At 42.6% G+C, this 19,697-nt stretch overlaps 1 protein-coding gene across 1 annotated transcript in view; it reads left to right on the top strand.

Annotated features, from left to right (window-relative positions):
* ALDH6A1 (aldehyde dehydrogenase 6 family member A1) overlaps positions 1 to 19,697 on the top strand; it is a 403,302-nt gene that overhangs the window by 234,506 nt on the left and 149,099 nt on the right. The window contains exon 7 of the mRNA XM_044074724.1: positions 8,212 to 8,333. Coding sequence (XP_043930659.1) covers positions 8,212 to 8,333 — 122 coding nt within the window. The remainder of the gene's footprint in view (positions 1 to 8,211; positions 8,334 to 19,697) is intronic.

Raw genomic sequence — 19,697 nt, 5'->3', positions numbered from 1 at the left:
TACAATACTTTTATTAATGCGGTTTGTTTTGCTAACCTGCTGTGAAGGCCAAATGTGGCGGTGGGACTCAGATCAGGAAAGTGTGCTGCAAGGCATTGTGATGATAATGTAAATCCACTACAAGTAATCACAGACTAACATGGAGTCGGGAAATTCAATCCAGCCAGGTGTACTGAGATATTCATATTTTCATTGCATAGAAAATAGTGTTTCATACTTTTTTGTTTTTGTTTTTTTTTTCTTCCTTGGCTATGTAATGTGTTTAAATGTGTAAACAGGTGTAGCCTGTCATGATGGCACAACTTTGGGTGTTTGCCTGTTGCTGTATCTTATGCAGTTAGCTATGAGATGCTGTTTCTGTTTCAAGTAGACATCTGCACTTGACAGTCAAAGCAACGTGTGCAGGGAAGGTATTAATTAAAATAAATGGATGTGCTTTGCATTCTGAAAATATCAGCTTTCATTGCTCATTTTGACATGCGCAATAAAATCCTTTTTGAACAGACTGCTATTGTACCCTCCCGTCTTACATAGAAGTGCTAATTCAGTAGTGGGTAGTGTAAATAAGAGCTTCTGAATTTAATTTACGAGTGTTAAGGTTTCTGAATGGCTGCATTTGCCAAATGTTGCTACAGATGCCCTGCTCAAGGTGCAGTGTCAGCCCAGCCCTGAGGGGGTCACTTAAATGAATTTTGACAGCACTGTAGGATTATAAATCTGCTTTACTCATGTTTATTGACTTTGAAATGTGGCGTACCTGTTTGAATTTCCTCACTATAAACATTTGAGGGAAAAAACAGAAAAATAATGTTTTAGATTTTTCAATTGAATAAAGATTTTTGTTGTCAAGCTACTGGAGGCTAGCTGTGTATTTTAAACCATTCTTTTTAATCCTATTACTAAATTACCATTTTTAAGTATCCTAAGGAGTGTACAATATAATGTTAAAACCTCCCTTGGCTGCTTTTAAAATACTGCAACTGTTGCTGTTCTTAGCCACATAAGCTTTTTACTTATTTTTTTTAAGCCGTGGTTATATATTTTAGTTTTCCTCTTGTAAGACACTGCTGCTGTTCTGTAGCTATTTAAATATTCGGATACGTGAATTTTACATATTGGTCTATCTCACATCTCTGGTAGTAACCACACAATGTCTTCCTAGGTGTTGCTCAGATCTCTGCTGAAACTGTCTTCCCACCCCCATTTTCTGCCTTGTCTTCAGCTGGTATAACTGGTTTTTATAGCTTGTGTGTTACCTAACTCAGCGCTCCCTTAATTTGACCTATTAACAGCCTGCATTTAAATTGGAACCTGTGTTCTGAAAGACAGCCTTACAAGACTGTCTGCAAATATACAGAGCTGAGTATATTTTTCTTTATTATAGAGTTTAATTTTTGCTTAGATATGTGTTGTCTCACTGTTCTGAGAGACTGATCTGAAAATATACAGAGCCGAGTATATTTTTTTTGGCTTAATAGTTGTACTATATTAGTGGTTGCTCAGATCTCTGCTGAAGCTGTCTTCCCCAACCCCCCCCTCCCTGTTTTTGGTTTGTAGTTAAATTTGGTGGCTTTTGCAGTGCCCACCCCACTGTAGATTTGATCTAGGACACTTCCCCAGTCCCATCTCTTTACCACATTCTACCTAATAAACCCTTTCTGCACTTGCTTTTAGTCCTTTTTAATTTAATTGCATTTTTCAAACTGTGTGTGGTCTAATATTGCTACCTACTCAAGCGTGCCAGCTTGCACTGCATGTGAATTGTTTTTACTACTGTTTTTGCTACTTTTCTGTAAAAAAAAAAAAAAAAAACTGTAAGCCTGTTTCCTACCTTTCCTGTAACTAGTGTTCCAGATACAGATTTGCTGTATCCAGGACTGTTTGTAAGCTTCTGAGCCCCCCAAGCCTTTCTGTGTTGGAGGGAAGCCTTCTAGCTTATTAGTGGGAGTGGTAAGCATTAGGTAACCTGTCTACCACATGAGAAATGGTTCTGGCCCAGAATTTGTAGTTATTGGCCGTTTGGGCAATCTTCCATCTCTCTCAACTTTCTGATTTGAAAGCCTGCATTTGCACTTGTTTCTGTCCTGTAACTCGTCTAGTGCAGATACAGATTCTTAGTTTTAGCACTTAAATTTGCTTATTCATGCTCAGCACTTGTTCAGAACTTGTAAGCACTAAATAAGCTACTAATTACTATAGCACTCAATCTTCCTCATTACCTAGAGGAAAACAGTTTTTGTACTTACTTTTCTCACTGGCTTTGAGAAAAACGACTCTTGTACTCACTTTCCTCACTTATCTAGAGGAAAATAGTTTTTATTCAGGCATGTTCAAAGGTCAGCTCCCAGTGTTCTCCCCTGTCTAGCTGATGAATCTGGGCAGCTTGAGGCAATGTAGACATTGCCTCATGTACACAGACAACCCTCTCCTCCTACCACCCAACACTACAACCTGTGAGGGATGCACTTATCTAGCCAAACTGGAGGTAAAGCTCTCTCCAAACAAGACTGAACCTGACAGTCATGAGGAGAAGGTAAACATTTGCACCACACCACACTCATCACGTAGTCTCACTACGTCTACACCACCAAAATCCACACACAGAAACTCAAAAACGTTCACGGAGGCTCTCAATAATAATCTGCCTAAGCAACAGAGACCTCCAAAGCAGAAACACAAGCAACCTCCATCCCCCAACACAACCCAAATGACACATAGCCCACAGACTCAGTGTGCCACTCAAACACAGCCAATAAGGCAAAACAACATACCCAACACACTAGTCATAGGTGACTCTATAGTCAGGCACACTGATGTCCCACTCACCAGGCTAAACAAGGAGAAGGTTACTGTCAGCTGCCTGTCGGGTGCCAGGATCCGCCACATAACCCATGCACTCAGGTCACTCCACAACAAGTACAAATATGACTCTGTCATTGTCCATGTTGGTGTGAATGACCTGAGACGCACTCTCCTGGACTACATGAAAAGAGACATGGAAGAGCTCTCTGATCTTGTAGCCCAGGCAGGTATGACCCTAGCCCTGAGTAGCATTCTGCCATCGCCCAGAATTATACCGCAGTACAAGGACAAAATGATTGACTTCAACAATTGGCTAAGCTTCTGGTGTCATTCTAAGGGGATCCAGTATCTGTCTGCTTGGGATGACATGGTCAACAGACCACGATGCTTTGCCACAGATGGCCTGCACCTGTCGCCCCTGGGATTCCGGATACTGACTAAGGCTCTTGCTGCCCCTATAGTGCCTTTTTTAGGCAGGGTTCAAGTAACTAATTCACCACCATAACAGGAACAAGCAAGCAAAAACTGAGGGTAATGCTACTCAATGCTAGAAGTCTAAATTTCAAAATGCACTCACTCGAGGCACTCCTTAAAATGGAGAACATCGATATCTGTGCAGTGACTTATACCTGGCTCAAGGCTCCAGAGAGCACCGCTGCACTACCAGGCTGTAACTCATACCACACTTTTCAGCCATGTAACCTGCACAGAAACACCAAAGGTGGGGGTTTGTCCATGTTCATTAAGGATATCCACACCTCCAGGCTAGTTGCTCAGCATAATGCATCCGAGGTTATCCAAGTGCAACTAACTCTTGGCAAAACTGCAATCCAAATTGTAGCTTGCTACAGATCCCCCACCATGCCCCAGGATTCCCACTCCTCTTTTCTTGATGTACTGGAAAATATTAGGGTTCAACCAAACACTCTAATAATGGGCGACTTCAACTACCCCACCATTAACTGGGAAAACTACTCGTGTACCAACTCCTTAGCGCAACGCTTTCTGGAATTCATAAACTCCAATGCCCTAGATCAATTTATCCATACCCCCACCAGGGACAACAATATCCTAGACCTAGTCATTACCAACATGAGTGTCCAGTGTTCCACACCTGAAGTCAACTCCTCGTTGGTCCGATCCAACCATAAGCTAATCACCCTTGATATCCTCATCCCACCCCCACCCCCCATTAAGGAAACCACAGTAAAAAATTTCTCCAAAGCCAACTTTATGCTTCTTAAGACAGAAGTAGTGAATTTCATGACACCCATGCAGATGGACAATACAGTTACAACTGCTGAATCCTACACAAATGCACTCTATAAGCACTTACATGAGTGCATGGATCGTGCTATCCTCCAAAAAAAGGAAGCCAATCTGGTGGTCCCCTGCCATAAACAAACTGTACAACAGAAGGAAGAAACTGTTGCAAAAGAGAGTAAAATCCCATGAGTGGAGGAGCTCCCTGGTCAGCCTCAGTCCTCCAAAGCTAGCTACGAAAATAAAATCGCCAGTAATTCCAAGGACAACCACAAAGCATTCTATAGCTATGTCAAGAATCTCAATGGCAACACCCAGATCTGCTCTGAGTTACAGCACAAAGGCATGAAAATTACAGAACCAACTGATATTGCCAACATCCTGGCAGATAGGTTCAGTGCTAACTTTACCCCCCACCCCCACCCCCTAAAGGGCACATATCTATACAGGAAGAATGCAGAGTCCTTGTAATCACAACTATGCAGGTGAAAGCTGCACTCTAAAGCGAAAAACACAACATCCATGGGACTGGACAACATCCCAGGCTGCATTTTACACGAACTTCAGAATGAACTGGCTCCTCACTTAAGCACCATGCTCAATAATAGCCTCGCATCAGGCTTTGTGCTCACTGAATGGCGCACAGCAGCAGTTATCCCACTCCACAAAGGGGGAGCCACCACTGATCCCAGGAACTATAGTCCTATTAGCCTGATGAGCCTGGTCTGCAAGGCCATGTAACGTATCATCATGGAACTCATAAACAAAGACATTGGTAACCTCCAAACTCTGGATCCCACCCAGTTCGGGTTTGTGAAAGGCAGATCATGCCTCCTGAACCTGATCGACTTCTTTGAGGCAGTCACCAAAGCCGTAGATGAGGGTAAGGTGGTTCACACAGCCTATCTTGACCTCGCCAAGGCTTTCAGCACCATCCCCCATTCTGGAATTATAGCTAAACTCAATAAACTAGGCATAAATCCCTACGTCACAAGATGGGTGGCCAACTGGCCCACTGACGGAACCCACACTGTAAAAGTTGCATACTCCAAATATGACCTCAAACCAGTGACAAGTGGAGTACCACAGGGTTCCGTCCTGGGACCGCTTCTGTTTGGTATCTACTTCTCTGAGGTACAGGCCAACACAGAAGGCCTCTGGCTAACGAAGTTCGCAGATGACTGTAAACTAGGAGCCATAGTCAAGTCCCCAAATGATGTGAACATTCTACAGAAGGGCCTCTCTGAGACAGATGCCTGGTGTCAGAGCCATGGCCTCAAGCTCAGTGCCAAAAAGTGCAGTGTCATTCCCTTTGGTAAAAACTCTGTACCCATGAACTACCACATAGGCAGTAATCTACTTAACACCGAATGCGTTTTAAGAGACCTTGGGACCCAGGTGGACAGTAGTCTCTCCTTTGATAGTCAGATCGCCACAGTAGCCAGGAAGTCCTTCTACGTGGCACACCACATCATAAAAGGGTTTGCATCCAGGAAAAAAGAGGTCATCATTCCCCTCTACTCGACACTCATTAGACCCATTATAGAGTACAACGCCCCTTTTGGAATGTACCTCACGAGACATCTGCAGCAGCTGGAAAGGCCACAGAAGTACCTCACAAAGATTATTACTGGACTCAAACAAATGCCCTACACTGACCGTCTCAAATAACTCCAGCTTTACTCCATAGTATATCGCCTACTCCGAGGTGATCTCTGCCTAACATATAAAGCTGTGTCAAACCCAGAGCTGTTGGACATGCTGCACCTAAAGAAATCCCAATCCCTCCGAGCTACACGCTCTAGGGACCTAAACCTTGTCACCACAATAAACAGGACATGCTGGAGGGATAGATTCCTATCCCAGAGACTTCCCATACTCTGGAACAGGCTACCCATCTATGTCAAGCAAAGTTTTTCATTAGCACTCTTCAAGAAAAATCTTGAGTGGATGGGAAATAGGAAATACACCCTGGGGATCACTTCTGTGTCTCTGCTCGACAGTGGCACAGGAAAATAACTTTCTTGGGTGGCGTAAGCCAGGGAACCTTGTTGGCTAGGCTTACGTAGGCCCTTGGGCCGATAGCCTAGTTCCTACCTATGAACCTAAATTATTGATATCGCAAAGTAAATGGGTGGTGACCTGTGTAACTTCCAAAAATACCTGTACCTGCAGACAGAAAAGGTGCAGAACTGTAAAGCAGGTTATATGTGAAGGCCAATAGCTAACAAGATCCAGGGCACCAAACCTAAGATTTCATTAGCCCTGTTAGTATAAAGGTTTTCATGGCTCTTTAGTTTGAATATTTTACAAAGACTCATGGTAGAATTTTAGTGATACAAAATTCTGTCTGGCTGGTAGCTATTTTAGATATTTTTGTCCCTTAGCCAGTGGTAACACTTCCTGCTTATGTTTCTATTACCATTGCACATGTTGAACTTTGTCTGCCAACTAAATGGCTCACCTTAGTGAGTTCTGTTGCTGAAACGGCACATTTGTTAAGCTTCTCTTTAGTTTAAAGATTAAAAGTTCATTGTTTCAGCTAACAGGTTTCTGCAGATATTAAGTGGCATTTTTCAGGTCACTTTGGCACCCAGCCTGTATAAACTAGGAGTTAAAATAAGTAGGTCAGATACTGAATGTGCTTTTGCTAGAGAGTCGCAAAATAAATTGCTGAAGAGAGAATTGGATTCAGTATTCTGTTGCAGTTAGCAAAGTTGTTTTTCAGCGTCGCACAAGGAATTTGTAGGACAGTGCATCTCTCACCTTGGCTTGCTGCCCACCTTAGTACTGTTCAAGGAATTGCATTGTGTATGTTCCATTGCGTGAACTTTAAGGATGTCTAGCGTAACTATGTTTTATACAAATAAACTCTTAAAATCACAGCATAATGTGAAAAGGAGATGACTACGTCATTAAAAAGTAAACAAAAAGATAAATAGCTTATGGAAAAGGAAAGGCAAAAATGATTTCTTACAAAAATCATTAACAAGATGTGAGGCAGAGCACCTCGCTGGCCTTGTTCAAGAGAAATCTTGACCAATGGATGGGAGATCGCAGATATACCCCAGGGATTACCTCAGTGTCACTGCTCAACAGAGGCACAGCAAAATAATGGGTATAGTTCCCCATACTAAAGGGGTGGCGTAAGCCACAAAACTATGGGCTAGGCTTGTAAATGCCCTCGGGCAGATAGCCTAGTATGAACCTATGAACCTATAAGATGTCGGTGTTTGATGGAAAACATCATTTGTAAATCTACCTTCTGACAAGTCACTTACAGTACTTTCATTCCCTCAAATCTAAGTAAGCCTGGGGAAATGTCAAGAACACAAAATTACTAGGACATATCATTGATAAAATTTGATATGCACATTAACACTGCAGTCAAAAAGACACACAGCAAACTAGGCTCTCCTTACAGAGCAAACACCTGCTAAGTTGTTGTGTCTTTCGGCTTTTCCTGGTTAGGGGTCGCCACAGCGGAACTCCGGTCCACTAATGATTGGTAGTTGATTTTTACGTGCCGAATTACCAGCCCTGACGCACAACCTTCAACAAAGGTACATGCTTCAACAATATTCATAAATTTTAAGTCTTCTACCAAACAGAATCTAGAAAACACCTACAACAAAATTAGAGGATGTGATTGCTGATATGTAATCAGGATGCCTTCTCTCTAATGTAGTTAGCTAACTAGAAAGCAGTGTGTGGGGCTCTTGATGGCTGGCTTCATTTGAGCACCCCCTTTATTTTTTTCCCTTATAGTTTTTATTTTCTTTTATATTTATACAATGCATCCAGTAATTCAGATAAGCCCAAAGCTGCAAAAACAGACAAGTCTTCCCTTTATTTCTATTCTTGTATTATGTCATTTTATTTCTGTACTTTGTGTGCTTATGTGAAACAGTACTTGGTGTATCAGAGGTTGCATGTGTCACTGTTTGCTTATATTCATTTTGTAATCCCGAACTTGAATAATTCTTTCTATTCAAAATACATTAAATTACTTGTGTATGAAAACAGTTTCCTATACAGTTTTCTGTCAAGTGTGTCTTAGATTTAGAGATTAAGACAGATGAGTAATTGGGGTTTATCTGTTGTGTTTACAAAAATTATTTATGGTGTATCATGTGTCATTTGTAGCTGTTGACTTCATCTGTGACCACCCTGACATTAAATCAATCAGCTTTGTTGGATCCAATCGGGCTGGTGAATACATCTATGAGAGGGGATCAAAGCATGGCAAACGAGTCCAGTCCAACATGGTAAGGCAGAAATGTTTGTGTTCAAATCTTTCTGTATATGACATTCATGCATACTGTCTTTCTGCTTCTCACTCCTGGTTCCCTGTCTGCCATTGGTACTGGGATAGAAAAGCACTATATCAACTCTTTAGTGTATGGTCTTTCCAGTTTAATCAAAGTTTTATAAACATTACGGTTGTACAGTACTTAAGCTCAGGCCTTTTAGACCTCGCATTAGTTCTTCCCACAAGTAACTGCTTGTGTTGCATGCTTGCTGGCTTATTCATTTGTGTGTAAATGTCATGTGTGTTAGAGTACCTTTTAGGCTGCCTGGTAGGGAAATCCATGACTGGGAAATGCTGCTTGGACTTTATCAAGCAGCTGTGACTGTTTTATCAAGCAGCTGTGACTGTTATATCTGAATTTTGTACCAGCGCTTCCCACCTTGCACTCCGCAGCTTCTGTTGAATCTCAGAACCCCCTCTGTACTGCAGCTGCCTATTACAGGAATGGCAGAGTCCATGGGAATGATGTGCAAATAGAGCTGGGATATGCCAGGAGGCCCTCTAATTCCAAACAGGATTAAATCTTTTGTCTTTGTTATCCACATGTTGGGCAATCTGCATTTGAACATGAGCTGAAAATGATGGTATTATAGTGACCTTGGGGGAGCATGGAATTAATGATTATGATTTTGTGATGTTTACTAGAGAATTTCATTTTTTTTTTTTTTTTTTTTTTTTTTTTTTTTTTTTTTTTTACTGAAATCTTAACATGAAATGAGTAGCACATCCTTTCAATATGGATTCACTGAGAATTGGTTCCTGATTCTGGTTAAAATTATCTGGAATGTTTAGCAATTACGTTAAAAACTTCATAATTTTTCTCACTAGTTTTCTGTTTGAACATGCAGTAGAGAAGGTGTGTGTTAGAATGTGATTTTGTCACACTGCATGTCTCTCTTTTACAGATTTACTTAAAATAAACCTTTTCAAGTTTGTGGTCCGGTTGACAGTGTGTCTTGTTTTCAGTAACGGGCTCCAACAGGTAGTTAAGCCATTCATTAATGCTGCCTTTAGCAGTTGATTATGTATCTAGACTTTCAGCTATTTTTTTTTTTTTTTTGTGTAAGGCACAGAATCAGCTGGATGTAAATACGGAAAAGTTTTTTTTTTTTTTTTTTTGCTTTCATGGAAAGCCATGCCTGCCTTTTGTTTGTGTAACCAAAAACAAAAAGAAAAATTCTAGTACAATTCATGATGAACTGATAAATTCATGATGATGACTGTGAGGTTAGATACAAATTAGTTAATGGTTAGGACACCATGGTTCCCTGAGCCATGTGCCCACAACTAACATGGTCTCTGTTCTAAAAGAACGCTTGTGCAGTTTGCCATGACAAATACACAAATAAGGAAATAATGCGAGCCTTGTAGCAAATATGCAAATGAGGAAACATGCACGTCTTCATGGACAAGACCCTTCCCATACTTTTGATACTTAAAGATTCTGTGGAATGGCTACTGTCACATTTGAATATGTATAAACTGGAAAAGTAAGTGCAGGTATGCCGTGAAATGCACTTACTGTTATATTGACAGGCAGTCCCGATAAGGTGTGCATACTAGTATAAGACATTGCGCTAAGGATATGTCTGATAGCCTCAACAACCACATGTTACTATGTTATGCCTTTATGTTAAGGGTTTGATGCTGCTGCCAGGCTCAGTGTTGAGCAATATGTGATTGATGAGCTGATGTGTGATCTCATGTGAAGTTTATTCTTATACATGTAAAATATCAAGCTTGTGATTCATACAATTCACTCTTCTCTGAGAGACGGTGATCTCAGAGTTGGTGCATTTAAGGTGCAGAGGGTGTAAGGGCAGTATAGTAGTGAGTTTCAGTAGTCACCGTTTCACTCTTACTCCAGTATTTTGTGATCGCACTTGTGACTGTTAACTAATAATCCTTGATACTTCTGTCATGGAACTGTTGCATAATAATCCTTGGTACTTCTATCATGGAACTGTTGCATAATAATCCTTGGTACTTCTATCATGGAACTGTTGCATGTATTAGACTAACTAGGTACTCTATCTGTACTGTCATATTGTACACTTTTCTAAGTAATAGAGACACTTCTTACTGTACCTCATATTTATACTCAAATGTTCTAAATTCTAACAGAAGGTTTAAAAAATATGTTATTAGATATTATTTGTATATGTTGATATATTCTGATAAAGTTTTTGTTTTAGTCTTACTATAGTAGTACTGTAGAGGAGCTTTTCTCCCCGGGCCTCCACTGAAAATGGACATGTATCCAGTTGGACTAGCCCGGTTAACAAATGTAAAATAAAATAAAATAAATAAATAAATAAAAAATAATAATCCTTGGTACTTCTATCATGGAACTGTTGCACATCTGTGTTCATACACAGCTGGTAGCTTGCAATGCCCAAAAGCATTTTTTTTTTGTCATTTATTCATTTATTCACATTTTCTCCATCTCACTGTGCCTTCAGCTCTTGGTTGTGTATGTTCTTTGGGAGATGTGTATGCTCTGCTAGTGTACTGTTCCCAGTGCTAAGTCGATTTGTATCCGCTAATAAAGCACAGTGCATGTTTCACGTAGCTGCTGTCAGCTCGGTCCTGGTATGTGAAGTGACCTGATTTGTCAATCTTGAAGCAGTAGTGTACTGTCCATGTCCGAACCTACTAACTTGATAGAAATTAATACTGCTCCTCCCAAGTAATGCTGTTGAGTGTCCGTGAGCTTTAGAGTAAATTCCCCTTCTCCTTTCACAGCAGTTTGTCATCACTGTCCTTGACCCTTCAGTGCCTATCCCTGCACCCATAGCAGCACTGTAAGATTGGAAATTTGCATTGGTCGGTGAGTAGCTGTACAGACCTAATCAGTTTCTCTCAGGCCTGAAGATTGTTTTTCCCTGGAAGTGCTCAGCTGCATCTACCCCAGTCATGGTTTGTTGGCTCTTGGCAACTTATTTGATTTGGATAAGAACCGGGCCTTAACAAGGTTAGCAAACCATTACACATCTCAAGGCATCGGAGGTAGATGCGAGTCTCTTTCCCCGCCCCTTTTCACTGCCAGCTCTTGTGCAGCATTTTGTACTATTTTTAATAGATTTTCCATTGAATATGTCTGCTGTTTATGGCATTTAAACCTTTTATGTAACTGCTGACTTTTTTTTTTGCCTGCCATGCTATCAACACCCAGTCATCCAGTCTGAAGTTGTCACTTGCACTAAGCTGCCCCTGCTCAGTTTGACTGTAGGAAGCTTGCTGAGTAGTAAGTAGCCTGGGAAAGAATGAGTTCATTACTGGTAAACTCTCTTGTTCCCTGCAGCTTTTTAATTACTGTGCAGTTGAAACAGTGAGAGGAGGATCAGGCCAAACGGCAGGGCTGAAGAACGGGGTATTGGAGCCCATCAGCTAGCATTGGTAGGTCTCAGTACTGATTGCCTCCTTTAAGCCCCCCCTTCTCTGAGCTTTCTGGGTAGGTGAAACTCCTGTTTTGGGGAAGAAACTGATCTTTCTGACCTCAGATAAGTGGGTGACATTGGAGCTGCACTGTAGTTCTGGACTGTTCTCCCCTTTCTGCATATGCTGTTTCTTAGAAGGAAAAGAAAACAAAATAAAAAAACAGCTACACCTAACAAAGTCCATCTTCCTAGAGGGTGTAAAGTACAGGGCATAGAGGTGGTCTCATCATTAGAGGAACACCAAGGGTTCTACCTGAGGCTTTTCCTGATACTCCAGCTCAGATCTGTATAAAGTATTCTGTAGCTCTGAAAAGGTCCACTTGCTCACCCCCTGTATATTGTCTTCCCTGTGTTGTTAAGACACCCTCTTGGTTACTCTGAATAGAAGGGATGACTACTTTTGGATTTTTGTTCACAAGGCTGATAAACCAAGCATTCGACTCGGTGTGGGCTTCACATTACCAGTTAATATCTTTGCCCTCTGGCCTTTTTGCTGCAGCCAGAGTCTTAGCTGTGTGATTAGTGCTGATCTTTGCTTAAGTGAGGATAATAGGTGTCCACTTCTGTCCATACCTAGGTGACTGAGTGAAAGAGAGGCGTTTGGTGTCCTTGCTACTGTCTCATAAGCCTAGGCATTTCCTTGAAGACTGAAAAGTTAAGCCAAAATGTTTCTAGGAGCAGTTCTAGACACCTGGGCTTCAATGATATTCCTGCCTAAAAAAAAAATTAAAAATAAAAAAAATGGTACTAATAAACCATTCACTCTTAAAGACTTCATAAAAGGCTTACTTAACAGCCAGAGTATTTCCTCAGGTGTTGTGGGTTACAAGGGAGCTCATGCAGACTGCATGGGGGGAATATCCAACAGTACATAATGAGCCTGTAGGACCAGTGTGGTCAGTGCCTAAGGAGAGGCCCTTCAGTTGTTCCATCAGAATGGAACTGTAATGATGAGCTGCCCAGTTCAACCCCACTCCTGGGCTCTCCTTCACCGTTTCAGAGCAGGCCAGACACTGACCATGGATGCCTTCGATTTATGCATGGGGGGAGAGCTCAAACTGTGCACCTCTGAATACTAGTCATGTGGTCCAAGAATGTTCAGAACAAATATATAAATGTGCATAAGATGGTGGTAATCATATGTGCCTTCCTGATCTTCATGTCGGCACTCAAAATTGGGGATTATTGAGACGTTAAAAGAAAACTGAGCTATGATATGGCTCATAGGAAGTTACTAGGCTAATTGGAGGTAGGGCCTTTACAGGTCTAGCCAAGTTCTACCCTTACTTCCACAATCAGCACCTATTACCCCTGTCCAAGAGGGACACATGTGGAACCTCTGGGGTGAATTTATGGTTACCCATCCAATCATCCAGATTGCATTTGAAGAGGGGACAGTGAGGTGCTGTATTTGACATAAAGTGGGTGTCTGTTCCAAAGGTGTGGTAACCTCTGGGAGACAAATCTATCCCTCTAGCAGGTTCTATTAATGTCACATACCAAGTTAAGGTCTTTAGAACAAGTAACCCATGTACGATTTGGCTTGCGGATATGCATTATTTCCCATAAAGCAGAGTAAGAGATTGCCTTATATGCAAGGCAGAGATTGCCTCTGAGTAGTCTGTATGAAACAAAATAAAGTGACAGTGATTTCAGATGATCCACAGAGGACAGATGCTGAAGACTTTAAATTTTCCTTCTGAGGGACCTTTGTGGTCTCTCCAATTGCTGCAGGTACTTGGAAAGGTACATACCAAAAGGGGTGTTGTACTCTGTTATTGGCCTGATGAGGGAAGAGTACAGGGAGGTTATAACTTATAGATGTTCATCGTGTTAGACTGCTGCAGTCATTACACTTGGGTTATCCTGCCATCAGGCGGTCCCGCAGTCGGCCAGAGTTCCAAAGTCTTGGTCCGGCGTCGGTTGCTGTCGCTTCTTTCCTGACAGTCAGTGCGCTAGGTGTATATAAGATGCATCTGACGCCATTTTCTTCAGTCTTTCTTGCCGCGCGGTGCCCGAAGCAGAAGCAGTTCACAAGTGCCGGTCGGCCGACTCCTGAGATTTTCAAAGTCGAATTTCAGATCCGAAGTCTTCAATAAAGCTAAGAAAAAGTTAATAATTGTATTTCTTGTGGGAAGCAAATACCTCATAAGGACTTCCACTCTTACTGTATTCCATGCCTAGGCCCTGATCACGACATCACTAGTTGTCGGTTTTGTGCTAGATTTAACAAATGCACTATAAAAATACGTTTTGATTTTGCTTTGCACTATGGCCGAAGGTTCAATTATACTATGCCGTTGGATCAACCGACGATCTCATAACCGAAAAAGACTAGGATAAAGGCAGGCATCCGAGGTCCAAAACAGACGAAACCTCTTCTAGGCCAGTCGCCGGTTCTCAGTGAGGCACTTTCGCAGCCCCTGACACCCGCTACCTCAGAGCCACAGGCCGCTTCCGACTCCCACGTGGAGACAACTAGGCCTCTGGAAACTCAAGGTATTGGGCCTACGGAAACTAATCCCTCAGATGGGTCCGGAGCCGCTGAGCAGGCATCGGCTTCTGAGGGTGTTTTCAGACCTTCACAACTTACCATTAAAACAACTGCCAAGACAAAGGTACCATTAAAGACAAAGAAACAAGTACAGCATTCTCTTGGACAGTCCTCCATGCCTAAGAAACAGATGCTTAAAATGGCCGAAGACCTCATTACTCTAATCAGGGGTTCCCATCCCCCTCCTGAGAAAAGGCCTAGGCAGGATACAGACTATAATTCCTCTGATCAGGTTTCCTTTTCCTCTTGATTCCTCTTCAGACCAGGGATACTCTCTACCCCCCTGTGAGGACTCTGATGCTGAAGAATCTATCCCTTCAGCCTCTCCTCCTGAGGATTATTCTTTTGGGGAAACCCTACATACCATGAGGGAGCATTTCCATTGGGAAAGTCAGGATTACTCAGAATCCAAGAAAAGGCTCAGGGATTTCCTCTTATTGCCTCAGCACAGGCCGCTGGCTATTCCGCCTGTGCTAGACATTGTGGATGATGTGTTCTCTGAATCCAGCTTATCTCCTGATTCTTTGCCCCTTGCTCCAGCCACACCAGATAGGTATTATAGAGTCCCTGACTCTCACAAGTTTCTTTACAAAAACCCTTCTGCTGATCCAGAAACTATTTCCCAGGGTCCAAAAGGGGTTAAGGCTTCCATTGCAAAAAATCCAGTACCCTCTGACAGAGATTCCAGAGCTTTGGATAGATGGGGGAAGAAAGTATACACTTCTGCAACTTTCGCAGTAAGAGCTTTAAATTGCCAGTTTCACATGCTTAAGTACCAACAACATTTAATGGCTTAGTTAAAAAAAAAAAAAATGCTTGCAAACTCAGAAGCTCCTGATTGTAAAGAAATGCAGGATTTATTGCATGCAGATGAACAGGTGGGAAAACATACTCTGCAATGTGGTTTTGATTCTTTAGAGGCCTCTTGTAGAGCCGCAGTTACAGGTTCTGTGATTCGAAGACATGCTTGGTTAAAAGAACAGAGTTTACCTGATCATGTTGAGGCAAAATTATTGGATGCTCCTTTACAGCATGATACCTTGTTTGGTGTTGAGGCAGAAGAGGTGTTAAAGAAAATGGAGGATAAAGCTAAATCTATGCAAACAGTCAAGGATTTCTTACAGGTACAGCCACCTCGGTTTAGCAGAAATTGGCCAACAAAGAATTGGTCGTTTCCAGTGACACAGGCCACAGAGAGGCAGATACAGACGCCCAAGAGGCAGATCGCAACCCCAAGGCTCAAACAGACAACGACAGTGGGGCACCTCAACCCCAAAAGGAGGTGAGGACAAGTCTCAACCTTACAGGAAACAGTCACAATGACTTTCCCCTTTGTACGCCAAGCACGTCCCTTTTGGAAGCCCCCTTAGGGGGAAAACTAGCACTTTTTTCTCAAAACTGGCAAACTATCACCCAAGACAAATGGGTTCTGAATATTGTGTCTCAAGGTTACAGGTTCCACTTTCTACCAAGGCTAAAAGGAATGCCAGACCTGCCACAAAATCAATGGGCAGAGGCACAAAAACAAATTTCAGCCCTCATGGACATGAGAGCTATTCAAAAAGTACCACAACAGGAACAAGGACAAGGATTTTACTCAAGACTGTTCCTGGTCCCCAGAAAGGACAAGGCCTGGAGGCCCATACTAGACCTTTCAATTCTGAATACTTACCTGGATATTCCAAAATTCAAAATGTTGACATTACACCAGCTTCTACCCATGCTGGGCAAGAAGGCTTGGCTTGTTACTCTGGACCTCAAAGAGGCATACCTGCATGTCCCTATCAGACAAAATTGCAGAAGATACCTCAGATTCAAAGCTGGTACAATGCACTACCAGTTCTCTGCACTGCCCTTTGACTTAACTACTGCGCCCAGGATCTTCACAAAGTGCCTGGCACCAGTAATTGCATTTTGCAGACAAAAAGGAATTCAAATATATCCATACCTGGACGACTGCCTCATTCAAGCAGAGACAAAGGACACTCTTCTACAGCATCTGGCGTTTGTAAAAAGGTTGCTAATTTCTCTAGTGTACACAGTAAACGAAAAGAAGTCAAAACTCGTGCCCTCGCAACAGATTATGTTCCTGGGTGCCAGTTTAAATACAACGGCCCAGATGGCTTACCTCAAGCCAGACAAACAAGTTCAACTAACTCAGTATTTTCAATTACTGGCAAAAAAAGTCCCATCTCCCAGCAAGAAAAATTCTGCAGGCCCTGGGATTCATGGCATCCTGCATACTGCTAATACCATATGCCAGACTGCATATGAGGAAATTACAATGGTACCTAAAAAGTGTTTGGACTCAACACTCTCACAGGTTAGAAGCAGTAATACCAATGATTCCCTGCCTACAACAGGAGTTTCGATGGTGGGCACAGGCATGTCACCTAAACAAGGGTCATCCTTTTACCCAACCCACAGCCAGGCAAACTCTAACAACAGATGCTTCGGATTACGCCTGGGGAGCACACATGGCAGGAAAATGCATTTAGGGCAAGTGGACCACACACCAGATGCATCTTCTCATCAATCAAAAAGAGATGTTGGCTGTTCAAAATGCCCTAACAGCTTTCAAGGACCTTCTGCATCCAGGACAATTATTACTAAAGACAGACAACACCACAGTAATGTGGTACATAAACAAGCAAGGGGCACTCATTCTTATCCCCTATGCAGGCAAGCCATGACCTTGTGGAATACAGCTCTAACGCATCAAGTTCACCGGCAAGCATAGTTCCTGCCAGGAAAGAAAAATGCTCTGGCAGACGATCTAAGCAGAAATATCATGGACCCTCACAAATGGAAAATGAATCCACAAATCTTCAGCATGGTAACGCAAAACTGGGGATGCCCAGACATAGATCTTTTTGCTTCCCCACTGTATTACCAACTACAAAAATTCTGCACAAGGGCTTATCACAAACAAGCATGGAAAGTGGATGCTCTTTTTTTCAGCTGGAAAAACCTAAGTTTATGCCTTCCCGCCACTGCCTCTCCTTGCAGAAACCACAGATGATCCTCATTGCTCCAGACTGGCCACGCCAGCACTGGTACCCTATCTTAAGGAACTTGGCTCAAGGACCACCATGGATTTTGCCTCAAATCCCACACCTTCTGCCTCAACAAAACAATCAGCTCCTGCACGGTCAGCTCAAAACCCTAAACCTGGCTGCATGGCAGATACATTAGTCAAACAGGCAACACCTCTCTCTAAAGCTGTTATGGATGTCATTTTGGAGGCCAGGAGGCCTAGCACCAGGAAAGCTTACTCAGAAAAATGGAAGAGATTCTGCGCCTGGAACCAGGCTCAAAGCCTTGACCCCCTTGTTCCAAACATTCCTCAGATTTTACAATACTTAACTGAGATGCTGGACAGAGGCCTATCCTTCTCATCAATTAAGATCCACGCCTCTGCCATTTCAGCACATTACAACACGGATCCTCCTTTATTTTCTCATCCCTTGCTAAAGCAGTACCTCAGAGGGGCTAAAAACATAAGACCACCCCGGAGAGCACCAACACCGACTTGGGACCTCAATTTCATTTTGGAAAAACTGACCCTACCACCTTTTGAGCCAGCCAATACAGCCGATCTAAAATTTTTATCCTGGAAAACAGCTCTGCTCCTGGCAGTAACTTCAGCACGAAGAGTCTCAGAGCTATAGGCATTAATGGCAGTGGAACCTTTTATAATATTTATCAGCACAGGGTTTCTTTAAGGACAAACCCTACCTTTATGCCAAAGGTGATATCTAGTGTGGCTCTTAACCAAACCATCCATTTGCCAACTTTTATCCAAACCCCCAGAATAAAGGGGAGAAACTTCTGCATTCTTTGGACATACACAGGCAGCTACGCTTCTACTTGGGCAAAACAAAAGCTTTCAGGAAAACTGAGCAACTGTTTGTAGCTTATGCTGCAGGATCACAGGGCAAGGCAAGGCTATCTCAAAGCAGACTATATCCAAATGGATAGGACACTGTATTCGTTACTGCTACACACAGCATGGAAAATCAGTCCAAATACCATTAGACCACATTCCACCAGGGCAACAGCCACTTCAACAGCCTTTCAAAGAGGAGAACCTACCAAGGAAATTTTGGGGGGTGCAACTTGGAGTTCAGTGCACACCTTTACCAAGCATTACCACCTGCCTCTTTACTCTAAATCCAGAGCAGAATTTGCCACTGCAGTTATGCAGGGCCTCATAGCCAATCCTAACTCTTTATAGACCAGCCACCCAACCTTAGCTTTGGGATTCTACCCAAGTGTAATGACTGCAGCAGTGTAACACGATGAACATAGTACAGTTTTGTACCTACCATAAATGTAGATGTTTGAGTGTTCACACTGCTGCAGTCCAGGTTACCCTCCCTCCATCCCCTCTGAACTAGCTGGACTTATCTATACCTTTCTATCCTATACAACGTTTGTGGTGTATTTGCTTGTAACTGAAGGTATTGTTTTTATTTTATATGTATATTTTTTATTAGCAATATGGATTGCCTACCTATTGGGGGCACCTGACATCTGGGACAAGAAAAAACTGAAGAAAATGGCGTCGGATGCATCTTATATACCCCTGGCGCACTGACGTCAGGGAAGAAGCGACAGCAACCGACATCGGACCAAGACTTTGGAACTCTGGCCGACTACGGGACCGCCTGACGACAGGATAACACAAGTGTAATGACTGCAGCAGTGTGAACACTCGAACATCTACATTTATGGTGGGTACAAAACTACTTTTTCTGGAGGCAATGAGCTTGCATATGAGATAACCAATGTAGAATGCCCTTCTGTGGAGACATGGTGATCCAAGGCAAGGTTACTGTCAACCTGTGTGCCCAGGTCTCTCACCACTGAGTGCGTACTTAGTGTGATGCTATTGATGTGATAGTTAGCAGGAACATCACTCTTGCCGAAAGGGATGAAACATTTTTTTTGCATTGAGTTTAAGGACATGACTTTGGCACCAGTCATTTGTTTGTGTAAGACTCTGTTGTAAGATGATGACATCATTTGGGGATTCTATGACTGCTTCCAGTTTGCAGTCATCAGCAAACTTGGTCAGCCACAGACTTTAGTTTTTGCTTGTACTTTTTCAGAAATTGATTCCAAACAGTAGCAGTCCCAGGACTGATCCCTGTGGAACACCACTGGTTACAGGTCTGCTGTTGGAGGTGAATTCCCCTATTTTGACTGGAGGGGTTCTATCAGTGAGTCATTTGGTGAGCTATCTAATTATATAAGGTTGATACCTAGCTGGGTAAGTTTATCAATGATGCCTAAGTGGGGGATAGTGTCGAAAGCCTTGGCT

This window comes from Protopterus annectens, chromosome 6.part0, assembly GCF_019279795.1.
Source record: "Protopterus annectens isolate FY-2018-M chromosome 6.part0, PAN1.0, whole genome shotgun sequence".
NCBI lineage: Eukaryota > Metazoa > Chordata > Ceratodontiformes > Protopteridae > Protopterus > Protopterus annectens.
Note: the sequence above shows the minus strand (reverse complement) of the source record. Positions and strands in the feature narration are given on the sequence as shown.